Below are 12,049 nucleotides of genomic sequence, written 5' to 3' on the forward strand. Positions count from 1 at the left end.
CCCTCCCTCCCTCCGCCCCCCAGGCCTCCCACCTCATTCCAGTATCCTCCTTCCTCCCCCTCTCCTCTTCTGCGTCTCCAAAGTCCAACAATATTATGTGAGCAGCATTAGTTCTATAGGTGTCACAGGAAAGGGCCTCTCGGGGTTTTTGGCAGAGGGCAGGTGCTGCTGCAATGCCTTCCCCCTATGATGATGATGAAGAAGAAGAAGAGGGGTGTGGATCCTCCTCAAGGTGGCTTACAATCTCCTTCTCCTTCCTCTCCCCACAACAAACACCTTGTGAGGTAGGTGGTTCTGAGAGAGTCCTGAGAGAACTGTGACTGGCCCAAGGTCACCCAGCAGGAATGTAGGAGTGAGGAAATATATCTGGTTCCCCAGATAAGCTTCTGCCACTCAGGTGGAGGAGTGGGGAATCTAACCCAGTTCTTCAGATTAGAATCCACTTGCTCTTAACCACTACACCACGCTGGTTTTTAACCACTACATACGCTAGAGTCCAAGTTGACCACCTGGGGTTGAGCCAGGCTTCGTATCCAGTGAAACTGGGAGTCTGGGGGTGTTTTCCGAAGCCACCCTCCTGCCCCCCGCCAAAAAGCATTGGTTTAAGAATAACACAAATTGTTGGGAGATGCAAAGAAAGAAAACGTTATTTAAAGCACAGTTTGCATGGCAAAAGTTACCTGACATAAGTTAAACTCTTACTCAGCTGTTGGAGTTTAGTATATAGTGGAGCATGCTGGAGGCCACACTCCAAGAGGCAGTACTTACACAAATGGCAGCAATACTTTTTATAAGTTTTTGGGACAGACAAAAGAAGAAGAAGAGTTTGGATTTATACCCTGCGTTTCTCTCCTGTGAGGAGTCACAAGGCAGCTTACAAGCTCCTTTCCCTTCCTCTCCCCACAACAGACACTTTGTGAGGTAGGTGGGGCTGAAAGAGAACTTTGACTAGCCCAAGGTCACCCAGCAGGAATGGAGGAGCGCAGAAACACATCTGGTCCACCAGATAAGCCTCTGCCACTCAGGTGGAGGAGTGGGGAATCAAACCCAGTTCTCCAGATTAGAATCCACCTGCTCTTAACCACGACACGCTGGCTCTCAGACCAAGATGTGGCTGCGCTGACCTGCCGATATCTATCAGCCAATATCTATCTATGTCAGTAGGTATGAATATCTATGGATGTCTTGCCCTACTACAGCACCTATCCTCAGTGGCTAAGGGATTTTTCACTGGCGCGGGCCATAAGAAGCAGCTGCAGTAAAAGGGAGGAGAGATATCAAAGATGGTCCTGCCAGCAGACACCAATACAACCATCTGAAAGCCTCCCTCGACGTTCTGTTATTCAGGACAGAAATAAGTCTGCTCCCTGGATGACTCCTGAGTTTCCTAATCTCAACTTATTTTTACCTGCAGTTACACATCAGCACCAGAAATGTCATTTGAAAGAAGAGCAGAACACAGCAGATTCCTTGGGAAATTCAAACGGACCCTAGGGATGCTTTGTCTGAAGAGCAGCCACTGCAGCTCTTCAAAGCACTACGCACCCCTCCAAGCCATGGCACAAAAAAATGCAAATGGTGGCCGAAATAAGTAAGGTAACTTATAAACTCCATTCCCCTTCCTTTCCCCACAACAGACACCTGGTGAGGTAGGTGGGGCTGAGACACTGAAGAGAACTGTGACTAGCCCAAGGTCACCCAGCAGGAACGTAGGAGTGCAGAACACATTTGATTCCACAGATAAGCCTCCGCCATTCAGGTGGAGGAGTGGGGAATCAAACCCGGTTCTCCAGATTAGAATCCACCTGCTCTTAACCACTACCCCACGCTGGCTCTCAGACCAAGACGTGGCTGCGCTGACCTGCCGATGGGTAAGTATGCCCCATCTCCACTGAAGCTTCACAAAATTACTTTTTGTTGAAGAAATGGTTCCAATCTACATGTTTGCATTTGATCTGTAGTTAAAGCCTGGCCTAGGGCTGTAACTGCATGTGCAAAGGTTTAAAGGACGCAACGGGTATCCATCTGATTCTACAGGGCTCCAGGTAAGTTTTCAGGCTGAAGAAGGAAGAGGACGAGGAGGAGGAGTTTGGATTTATACCCCCCCCCTTTCTCTCCTGTAAGGAGACTCGTGGCTTACAAGCTTCTTCTCCCTTCCTCTCCCCACAACAGGCACCACGTGAGGTAGGTGGGGCTGAGAGAATTCAGAGAGAGCAACTGCTTCGGCATCGAGTATTGCTGCATCTGCAGGGTTTATGCACCTCTGCTCTATTGCATCAGTGAGAGGTGAGCCCAGTGATTATTTGTGGTGCTGCATTTGACGGTGCTGTAAAAATATAGGGTCCCCAATGTGGGGCCTGCGGGTGCCATCGAGCCCGCCAACACCTTTCCTGGCACCTGCCAAATGTTTTTTTAGAAAATGGGCAGGGCTGCGGGGGGTGGGGGGGATGTTGCCCGCAAAGGCTTCTGATCAGCATTTGGAGATTTGGTTGGCTGTGCAGATTTTTGAAAACCCTGCTTTAGCAGCAGCATCACAACACAGGAATCTTTTAAGGTGTGGCTGAAGGTCAACTACTGCAGACAACAATGAAAGGCAAGTAAAAGATACAATCTGGAACACAAGGAAAAAGGGAGCCAATCCCCCCCCCCAAAAAAATTACTTGCCCAATTGGCAAGGAAGCACACAATGTGATCTTAAATTTCTGTTATATTAGTATTTAACCAGAGTAATACAATAATACATTCATACACAACCATTAATTCTGTCATACAAAATGCGTACTTTGCTTCAGATTCATTCATAAGTACCCGGAACCTATCATGAATGATTTCAGTTAAACGTCACAAACGGCTAAGGAAAACCAAGTTTGTCGGGGACAAAATATAAATGGCAGCTTATGTCCTCCGGTGTGTTCATATTTCTTAAGTGGACCGACACATAGTTCTTAGCCCTCACATCCAGGTCAGCAAGCAAATTGTTCGTTAGATGCTACTTGGTGTCATAGTCCCCATGTAACACCTAGTACGGAGATGTCACGCCCACAGGAAAATTTCGCAGAAATTGCCGAAATGCTTGAGTATATAGTTCCAGCTGTTACATTCGTGTAAACTTGTGCAAAGTAACGCATACGAACAGTAATATGCACTATGTTTTACAAGAGCTGATTGACCGCTCTTGTTTTTGGTGTCCAACCAATTCTTCTAAAACACGCAGTCTTCAGCAAATTACAGCAATCTTCAATGATATGCAAACCGCACTCTTCAAAGATATGCAAAACGCTATGCGCTACGAGCGTTTTCGGTTCTTCGTCAGTGCTAAAGTGCTCACATGCAATAATTTAACGCAAGTGCATTTTTTGATCACTCTCTATAACAGGAAACCTTCATTAGATGTAACCATGTTGTGGTTGCGCCTCCTGTTCGATGTCAGAATTCCCAAAGTGACCATGGGCTTAAAAAACTTGGGGGGCCCTGCAGCAGATCATTTTTTTGACTAACAACTGTGATTTATTTATTCTCCCTAAAATTTTGGCTGAGGCACACTATCTCCCACTCTTCCCTAGGACACTGTGTCTTCTTGATCTGAATATGTGGTAGATATTAAGAGGAGGGAAAAACTAACAGGCAGGAACCCTCTAAATCAAGCTGGCACTAGACACAATTGTCATTTGTGTAATTGAGAGCTAGCGTGGTTAAGAGCAGGTGGATTCTAATCTGGAGATCCAGGTTTGGTTTCCCACTCCTCCACTTGAGTGAACCAGATGGGTTTCTGCACTCCTACATTTCTTCTGGGTGACCTTGGGCTAGTCACAGTTATTTGGAACTCTCTCATCCCCACTTACCTTACAAGGTGTCTGTTGTGGGGAGAGGAAGGGAAAGGAACTTGTAAGCCACCTTGAATCTCCTTACAGGAGAGAAAGGTGGGCTATAAATCCAAACCCTTCATCATCATCTTCTTCCTTTTCTTCCTCCTCCTCCCTTCCCATACACCAAGCCCCTGGCAGCAATTTTCCTCCATCTTCCCAACCAATGGACCAGACAACTGCCTGTCCCCGTTTGCTGGCGCAAAATTGAGGCTGAGATAGTGTGGGCAGCTCTGGTGTTCTGTGAATGGCTGCGCCTGTGCCCTTGGGTAAGGGGGGTAGGGGGGGAGAGTTTGCCATGATCCATCACCTCTCTGCTGCCGCATCTGGCCTTCATTAGGACAGCTCGCTCTGGCTGACGGAGTGCAGATGTCAGGTAGCGTTCCAAATATAAACTCAGGAAATTCTCAGCGTCAGGCTGGTGCTTTAATATTCATCAGGCAACACAACTGCCTTTGGTAGCAGACCTCGGTGGTAAAAGTGGCAGCCGTCAGGAGTTCAGTGCCAGATGGCGCCGAACAAACTTGTGTCTTCTAATGCCAGTTTGCCTAGTTTCCTTGTGTTCGCTTTGGTCTCTCTTGTAACTGTCGGTTTCTTTGTGCATCTCCTTACAGGAGAGAAAGGTGGGGTAAAAAATCCAAACTCTTCCTCCTCCTCCTCCTCCTCCTCCTCCTCCTCCTCCTCCTCCTCCTCCTCCTCCTCCTCCTCCTCCTCCTCTTCTTTTGAAATAAATACTGTTTCAGGTGCCACTGGATGTTTTAATTCACATGACAACACCCTCACATGGGCAGAAAGGAGGGTAAACGTTCTTTAATAATGAATAATTCTGGAGTTGCAACAGTGATCTTTTGTCAAGATAGGATGAAACAGCATCTTAAATGTGTCCCAGAGAAAAACACTGTGAAAAATCCTAGGTACGCCAGGTTGTTGACATGCTGTATTGTGGGATTTGCTCCCCTTGGATGAAAAGAGGCTCCTCTTCCCACTGTCGGGGTAGCCTGAGTACTGGGGGATGTACTGATGCCCACCCCCTTCCATACTGAGCAATTCTTCTCATTCCCTGCAGTGAAGCTGTCTGGGAGAACATGGCCTGCATGTGTGTGAAGACGCAAAGGCTGGACGTGGCCAAAGTGTGCCTGGGGAACATGGGCCATGCGCGAGGAGCCAAAGCTCTACGGGAGGCGGAGAAGGAGCCAGAGAAGGAGGCGCAAGTGGCCATGTTGGCTGTCCAGCTGGGCATGCTGGTAAGTTGCATGGCTCTTTGGAGACCTCTCTGCAGCATCATAATAAGCCATTTGAGTTGCCTTGAAGAAGAGGGATTAGTGTTTCGCAGAGAGAGGTCCCCCTTATGAGAAGAATATGTTATTAAGCTCGATGTGTGGCTCTAAAGCTTAACAATGGGTTGTTGTTGTGGTGGTGGTTATTGTGCTGGCTCAGATGGAAAAGCCAAGGGGACGCTTAGAACCACGTGGTGGCCAGCAGGTCCAGGAGCACGTGGCCCTGTTTTCCTCTGCCCATTCTCACTTTTGCCCTTGGCTTGGAAAGCATCACAGAAACGTCAGACTTTTTGAAGAGAAGCCGTCCCTCAAAGGGTCAAAGTGAACCTTTCCGTCTTTCTTCTCTTAGCATGTTCGCTGGTCTGTCCGTCACCTAAAGGCGGTCGCTAAAAACCTTCTGATTTTGAGGACCGCTGTCTGTGTCCCAAATCTTGGCGGTGCTTTTGTAATGTCCTGAGTCCAAGGCCAGCTTTGAGGTAGCGGCGTTTCCCGAGCCCTGATACCCTTTTCCCTAGGAAACAGCAGCTAAGATAGCAGGGATTCTTTTAGCTGGTTGAACTGAGAGTCTAGGGATGCTGCTTCCCTCATGGGAGTCTGATGGCTTGACGCTTCCCTTATTTTTACACAGACTTCCTGCCCTGCTGTCATAATGCTTCTATTCTGGTCTGTGTAGTTGCAGTGGGTTCTTCAGATGTCTTGGTCTTTATTTAGAGAAGGGGTCTGCAACCTGCAGCTCTCCAGATGTTCATGGACTACAATTCCCATCAGCCCCTGCCAGCATGGCCAAGTGGCCATGCTGGCAGGGGCTGATGGGAATTGTAGTCCATGAACATCTGGAGAGCTGCAGGTTGCAGACCCCTGATTTAGAGTGACGTCAAAATACACAAGCCCATTAAATTAACGTTTCTTAGTACTTTCGTGGGTCAAACTACACAGATCCCGGTTTTGTCGTGACTTCTTGAGAGTCAGCGTGGTGTGGTGGTTAAGAGCTGTGGGACGCTAATCTGGAGGACTGGATTTGATTCTCCCCTCCTTCAAAGGAGCGGCACACTCTTATCTGGTAAACTGGATTTGTTTTCCTGTTCCTCCACATGAAGCCTGCTGGGTGACCTTGGGTCTAGTTACAGTTCTTGGGAACTCTTTCAGCCCCACCTACTTCACCAGGTGTCTGTTGTGGAGAGAGGAAGGGGAAGGAGTTTGTAAGCCACCTTGAGTCTCCTTACAGGAGAGAAAGGCAGGGCAAACTCTTCTTCTTCTTATGCGAGTCTGAGATAATCTGAAAAGTTCTTTGCCTTCACGTAGAGTGGGATTGCATGTGTGTGTATATGTATGTATGTGCTGGGGTGTTGTTTTTTTCCTGAGACAGTGACAAATTCTCACCTTGGATCTTAAACCTAGACTCTGACTTGGTTTCTGATCCTGGAAATCTGCCACAGATATATCCATTTGCTCATGAGTCTGAAACGAATACTGTAAAATCGTTGGTCACTATGGATGTGACACATTGCAGACACTCATGATGGTCTTTTCGGGGTGGGGGTGGCGGGGGGAGGCCAGTTTCGATTCTTGGTATCACTTGTGGTGTGCCCAGTCACAAAGACTAGAAAGCGAAGAGAAGCTCCGTTCGCACGACGCACCTTCATTCAGTTGTCTGATGTCCGTTCTAGGAGGAAGCGGAGCAACTGTACAAGCAATGCAAACGCTACGACCTCCTGAACAAATTCTACCAGGCCTCGGATCAGTGGCAGAAAGCCATCGAAGTGGCTGAAGCGCATGACCGCGTCCACTTGCGCACCACCTACTACAATTACGCCAAGCACTTGGAGGCCACGGGCGAGCACTCCGTGGCACTCAGCTAGTAAGTGGGAGCCCTGCATGATCCTGTGGCCATCAGCAAATGTCTGTTCTTGTTCTGAGCCAAGCTTTCCAGCGTCCTGTGGCTTCTCTGGGGCTGTGGTCTTGGCTGCCTGGATTCGTAACAGTCCTGCCACTGTAATCCTTGTTTGTGAAACTGGCCTTGGATTTCTATACAGATAAGACTGTGTGTAGTTTAGCCATGCTGTCATCTTGCCTTCGTGATCCACTATCTTTTACTAAGTGTCCTGTAAGCAGAGCAGCTTCACCAAACTAGGCTTTGCCACAGAGAACCAGCATGGTATGCAGGGATCTGCAACCTGCGGCTCTCCAGATGTTCATGGACTACAAATCCCATCTGCCCCTGTCAGCATGGTCAATTGGTCAAACTACACAGCATGGCCAATTGGTCAAACTACAAACTACAATTGGTCAACTGCACAAATTAGCCATTCTGGCAGGGGCTGATGGGAATTGTAGTCCATGAACATCTGGAGAGCCGCAGGTTGCAGACCCCTGGGTGGGTAAGAGCAGGGTGGACTCTAATCTGGTGAACTGGGTTTGATTGCCCATTCCGGCATATGAACGGCAGGACCCTTATCTGGTGAACTGGATTTGTTCCACGTAAAGCCTGCTGGGTCACCTTGAACTGATCACATTTCATTCAGCTTTCCCTCAGCCTCACAAATTGTCTATTGTAGGGAGAAGAAGGGAAAGGAGTTTGTAAGCCACCTTGAGTCTCCTTGCAGGAGAGAAAGGTGGGGTATAAATCCAAACTCTTCTTCTTCTAGTCCCTTAGCCCTTTAATTCAGAAGAACTTGTGTGGACAGCTAACAGAGCAAACGCAGTCTCTTCTTAAATGTGGCTTCCTGTTGCAACTATCTTGATTCGTGGCTGTTGAAAAACAGGTATTGTTCAAAAAACGTCCTATACTAGCAATGAATATCTCCTAATTTTGTTCAGTGGGGAAAGGGTATAGTGAAAGGGGTTATAGAACTTAAGTAATAATTCTGTTGATTTTTTACAAGTTTATATTTGTACCATATGACCCTTCACAGTTGGTGGGGGATATATGGTTTGCTACCTAAATGCATTATTTGAAATTATTTTATGTAATTCTTTTGAAAATCTTAATAAATATATATATATATAAAAGAAAACAGACAGGTATTGTTGTGGGGGAGATTTCTCACGAACTCTTCTGTGCAAGTGTGACATGTCTGGGCCGCTATTGTTGTTCCAGGAGCTGAAAAACTGAATTAAACTCTCAAGAGTTTTTTCCCCTGCTACCCACCCCCCCCCCACTTCTTTTTCTAACGTGTTCCTTTTTCTGCGCAGCTATGAGAAGTCAGATACCCACCGGTTTGAGGTACCTCGGATGCTTTCGGAAGATCTCCACGCCTTGGAGTGTTACGTCAATAAGATGAAGGACAGGTCAGCACGGACTGCTTCCCTGATCATCTGTAGAAGGAGTTGCTGGATCCGGATGGAACAGGAGGGGGAAGCCTTTTTAACCAATAGTTTTATTTTGGGAGATGCTGAGACATTTATTGGATTGCTTTTCCTCCGCTGGCTCCAAGGCAACCGATCTGTTTAAAAACATATTACCTGGAATGCCATTTATTTAGAGAAGAAAAGAGTTTGGATTTATACCCCCTGCCCTATAAGCAGACTCAGAGGGGCTGACAATCTCCTTTCCCTCCCCCCCCCCCCACAACAAACACCCTGTGAGGTAGGTGGGGCTGAGAGCGCTCCGAAGAACTGTGTCTAGCCCAAGGTACCCATCTGGCGTGTGTTAGAGTGCATTGGCTAATCTGAGTTCCCCAGATGAGCCTCCACAGCTCAAGTGGCAGAGCAGAGAATCAAGCCCGGTTCCCCTGATTAGAATGCACCTGTTCTTAACCCCTACACCCCCCTGGCTCTCGTTTACCTAAAATGTTGACCGAAAGTGCTGGGTTTTCCACAGTTCTTTGGGGAGTACTGTGGCTCTTACAGTGGTCACGGCCACCATTTGCATTTTTTTGTGCCATGGCTTGGAGGGGTGCGTAGCGCTTTGAAGAGCTGCAGTGGCTGCTCTTCAGACAAAGCATCCCTAGGGTCCGTTTGAATTTCCCAAGGAATCTGCTGTGTTCTGCTCTTCTTTCAAATGACATTTCTGGTGCTGATGTGTAACTGCAGGTAAAAATAAGTTGAGATTAGGAAACTCAGGAGTCATCCAGGGAGCAGACTTATTTCTGTCCTGAATAACAGAACGTCGAGGGAGGCTTTCAGATGGTTGTATTGGTGTCTGCTGGCAGGACCATCTTTGATATCTCTCCTCCCTTTTACTGCAGCTGCCTCTTATGGCCCGGGCCAGTGAAAAATCCCTTAGCCACTGAGGATAGGTGCTGTAGTAGGGCAAGACACCCATAGATATTCGTACATATTGGCATAGATAGATATTGGCCGATAGATATCGGCAGGTCAGCGCAGCTACATCTTGGTCTGAGAGCCAGCGTGGTGTCGTGGTTAAGAGCAGGTGGATTCTAATCTGGAGAACTGGGTTTGATTCCCCACTCCTCCACCTGAGTGGCAGAGGCTTATCTGGTGAACCAGATGTGTTTCCACACTCCTGCATTCCTGCTGGGTGACCTTGGGCTAGTCATAATCCTTTCAGAGCTCTCTCAGACCCACCTACCTCACAAGGTGTCTGTTGTGGGGAGGGGAAGGGAAAGGAGTTTGTAAGCCACCTTGAGTGTCCTTACAGGAGAGAAAGGTGGGGTATAAACTCTTCTTCTTCTTCTGCTTTGCCATTGTCTGTTTGAACCCTACTCCTGAACATCCCAATGGGGAGATACTTTCCCTTGTAGATCCCTGGGCTGAAGTTGCTGAATTTAGAATCACAGATTGCACAAGCCAAATACCGGTCTGTGAAACTGGATGGGTGAGGAGCAGGGGAAGGGAGTCCAGCTGCGAGGAGTCCCATCTGTTTTTCGTTCCTCTCCAGGACCCTGTGGAAGTGGTGGGCCCAGTACCTGGAGAGCCAGGCAGACATGGAAGCAGCTTTGAAATACTACGAACTGGCTCAGGATTATTTTTCCCTGGTCCGGGTTTACTGCTTCCAAGGGAACATTCAGAAGGTAAGGCTGATTTCCCACATGCTGCCCTTGCAGAAGCCGCCATTGTACTCAGAGGCATGGCACAGGCATGTACTTCTTTCTGTCTGTCCCTCGCTTCAGGCAGCGGAAATAGCAAACGAGACGGGGAACTGGGCGGCCTCGTATCACCTCGCCCGCCAGTATGAGAGCCAGGACGATATCAAGCAGGCCGTGCACTTTTACACCCGGGCTCAAGCGTTCAACAATGCCATTCGCTTGTGCAAGGTAAGCCAGTGTGGAATACATGGTGCCGCTTAAAGCCAAACGCAAAAATTGCCCAAATTGAAAAAGCCAAAAAATTGCCAGAATGGATAAAATAGTTGGGACAAGACACCAGAAAGCAGGGGTGGGGCAGGAGACAAGATATACCTCTGTGCGCGGGGTGGTGGTGGTGATGGTAATGGGGTTGTTCCAGCATAAGAGTACAGTTCTCTTATTGTCACTGTAACCTCGATAGCAACAGCAGCAATAATTTATGAGGTAAGGCCTGGGAATAGGCAGTTTTCTGGAAGGAGAGATGGAAAACTGACAAGAGCATATTCACATTCTCTGCAGCCCAAGAATTACCAGTGTGCTTTGGTCTTTCCCCAAAACCTGACCTGGTTGTCCAGTCTTAGAAGATGAGATATAAAAGTTTCAGCCAACAAAACCACCTCTGCTGGCATTTATTATTTGTTTAGAGCTTTTGAAAAGCCTCACTAAAACACAACACAACTGTCCTATAATAAAAGGTTGCTTTTCAGAAGCCTGAATAGGTGTATATTGATTAAGGTGGAATCAAAACATTCCATTGTCCATGAGGACTCCAGCTCTTTAGTTGTCATCTGGCATTCTTAGCATTTTAACATTGGGCGTTGTGCGTGGAAAGACAGCCGTATTTCAGGTTTCTGTAAAGGTGCGTCTTGGTTTTGGGGGTGTAGGACAACAACCTGGACGACCAGTTGATGAACCTGGCCCTTCTCAGCTCACCAGAGGACATGATCGAGGCAGCGCGTTATTATGAAAAGAACGTGGAACAAATGGACAGAGCTGTGATGCTCTACCACAAGGTGAGCCCTCAGCCCTGAGTGGTACAGAGATTCAGATCTGGGGGCAAGTTCCTTATGGAGACTCTGGGGGTTCCACAGGTTCCAATCTACTCTAGAAAAGGTTCTCCTTGGGTTATTCCCACACACTCATTTTCTCTTTAGAACTGATCATGGGGGGCTTTCAGTCTCAAGTGGTGGGAGGGGCATAAAGAAAGCCAGCTAGCTGATGATGTCACAAAGTGTCCCCTTCCCACCCCCACCCTCCAGGCAGTTTTCACCTTAAAAATCCAACTGGCAAAAGGCAATAGTGCCTGATTCCTCATGTGTTTGATTGTTGAAAGGTGTAATTATGTAAGAGGTGTTCTGAACAGCCCACTGTGAAGGCCAGCTTGCTCTCCTTTGAATGACTAAAATCACCCATGTTTCGTGGTTCCTGGTTATATGTGCTTTTGAATGCACCCTGAGGGCTAAACTAGACCCTCCACCTAACACTGGCTTTTGAAGTATTTTTCCTTGCAACCTGGTCTGTTTCTTGTGTCAGAACCTAGTGGGGATGGAAATACTTTAGAAGTTGGAATTTGGTGAGATGAAGCCTGGGGAATTTAGCTTCCCTGGCCAGTACACTTCGGTTTTATTCAAACCAAAGGCTCTCCCATCCTCCGCCCTTTACAGGTGATATAGGAATAAACGCACATGGATTAAATGTGTTATTGAAGGCTTTCATGGCCGGATTCAACTGGTTGGTGTGGGTTTTCCAGGCTGTGTGGCCATGGTCTGGAAGATCTTGTTCTTCTTCAAGATCTACCAGACCACGGCCACACACCCCAGAAAACCCACAATGACCAGCACATGGATTCCCCTGTCACTTCTAGTTTGGCCCTAGGGCAGAG

At 47.7% G+C, this 12,049-nt stretch overlaps 1 protein-coding gene across 2 annotated transcripts in view; it reads left to right on the forward strand.

Annotated features, from left to right (window-relative positions):
* The window catches only part of IFT140 (intraflagellar transport 140), a 69,125-nt gene that overhangs the window by 52,333 nt on the left and 4,743 nt on the right, over positions 1-12,049 (forward strand). For both annotated transcript variants that reach the window (XM_048495001.1, XM_048495002.1), the window contains exons 19-24: positions 4,930-5,107; positions 6,808-6,998; positions 8,333-8,428; positions 9,981-10,113; positions 10,213-10,356; positions 11,052-11,180. In XM_048495001.1, the coding sequence (XP_048350958.1) occupies positions 4,930-5,107; positions 6,808-6,998; positions 8,333-8,428; positions 9,981-10,113; positions 10,213-10,356; positions 11,052-11,180 (871 nt within the window). The remainder of the gene's footprint in view (positions 1-4,929; positions 5,108-6,807; positions 6,999-8,332; positions 8,429-9,980; positions 10,114-10,212; positions 10,357-11,051; positions 11,181-12,049) is intronic.

The sequence above is a fragment of the Sphaerodactylus townsendi genome, linkage group LG04 (assembly GCF_021028975.2).
Source record: "Sphaerodactylus townsendi isolate TG3544 linkage group LG04, MPM_Stown_v2.3, whole genome shotgun sequence".
Taxonomy (NCBI): Eukaryota; Metazoa; Chordata; class Lepidosauria; order Squamata; family Sphaerodactylidae; genus Sphaerodactylus; species Sphaerodactylus townsendi.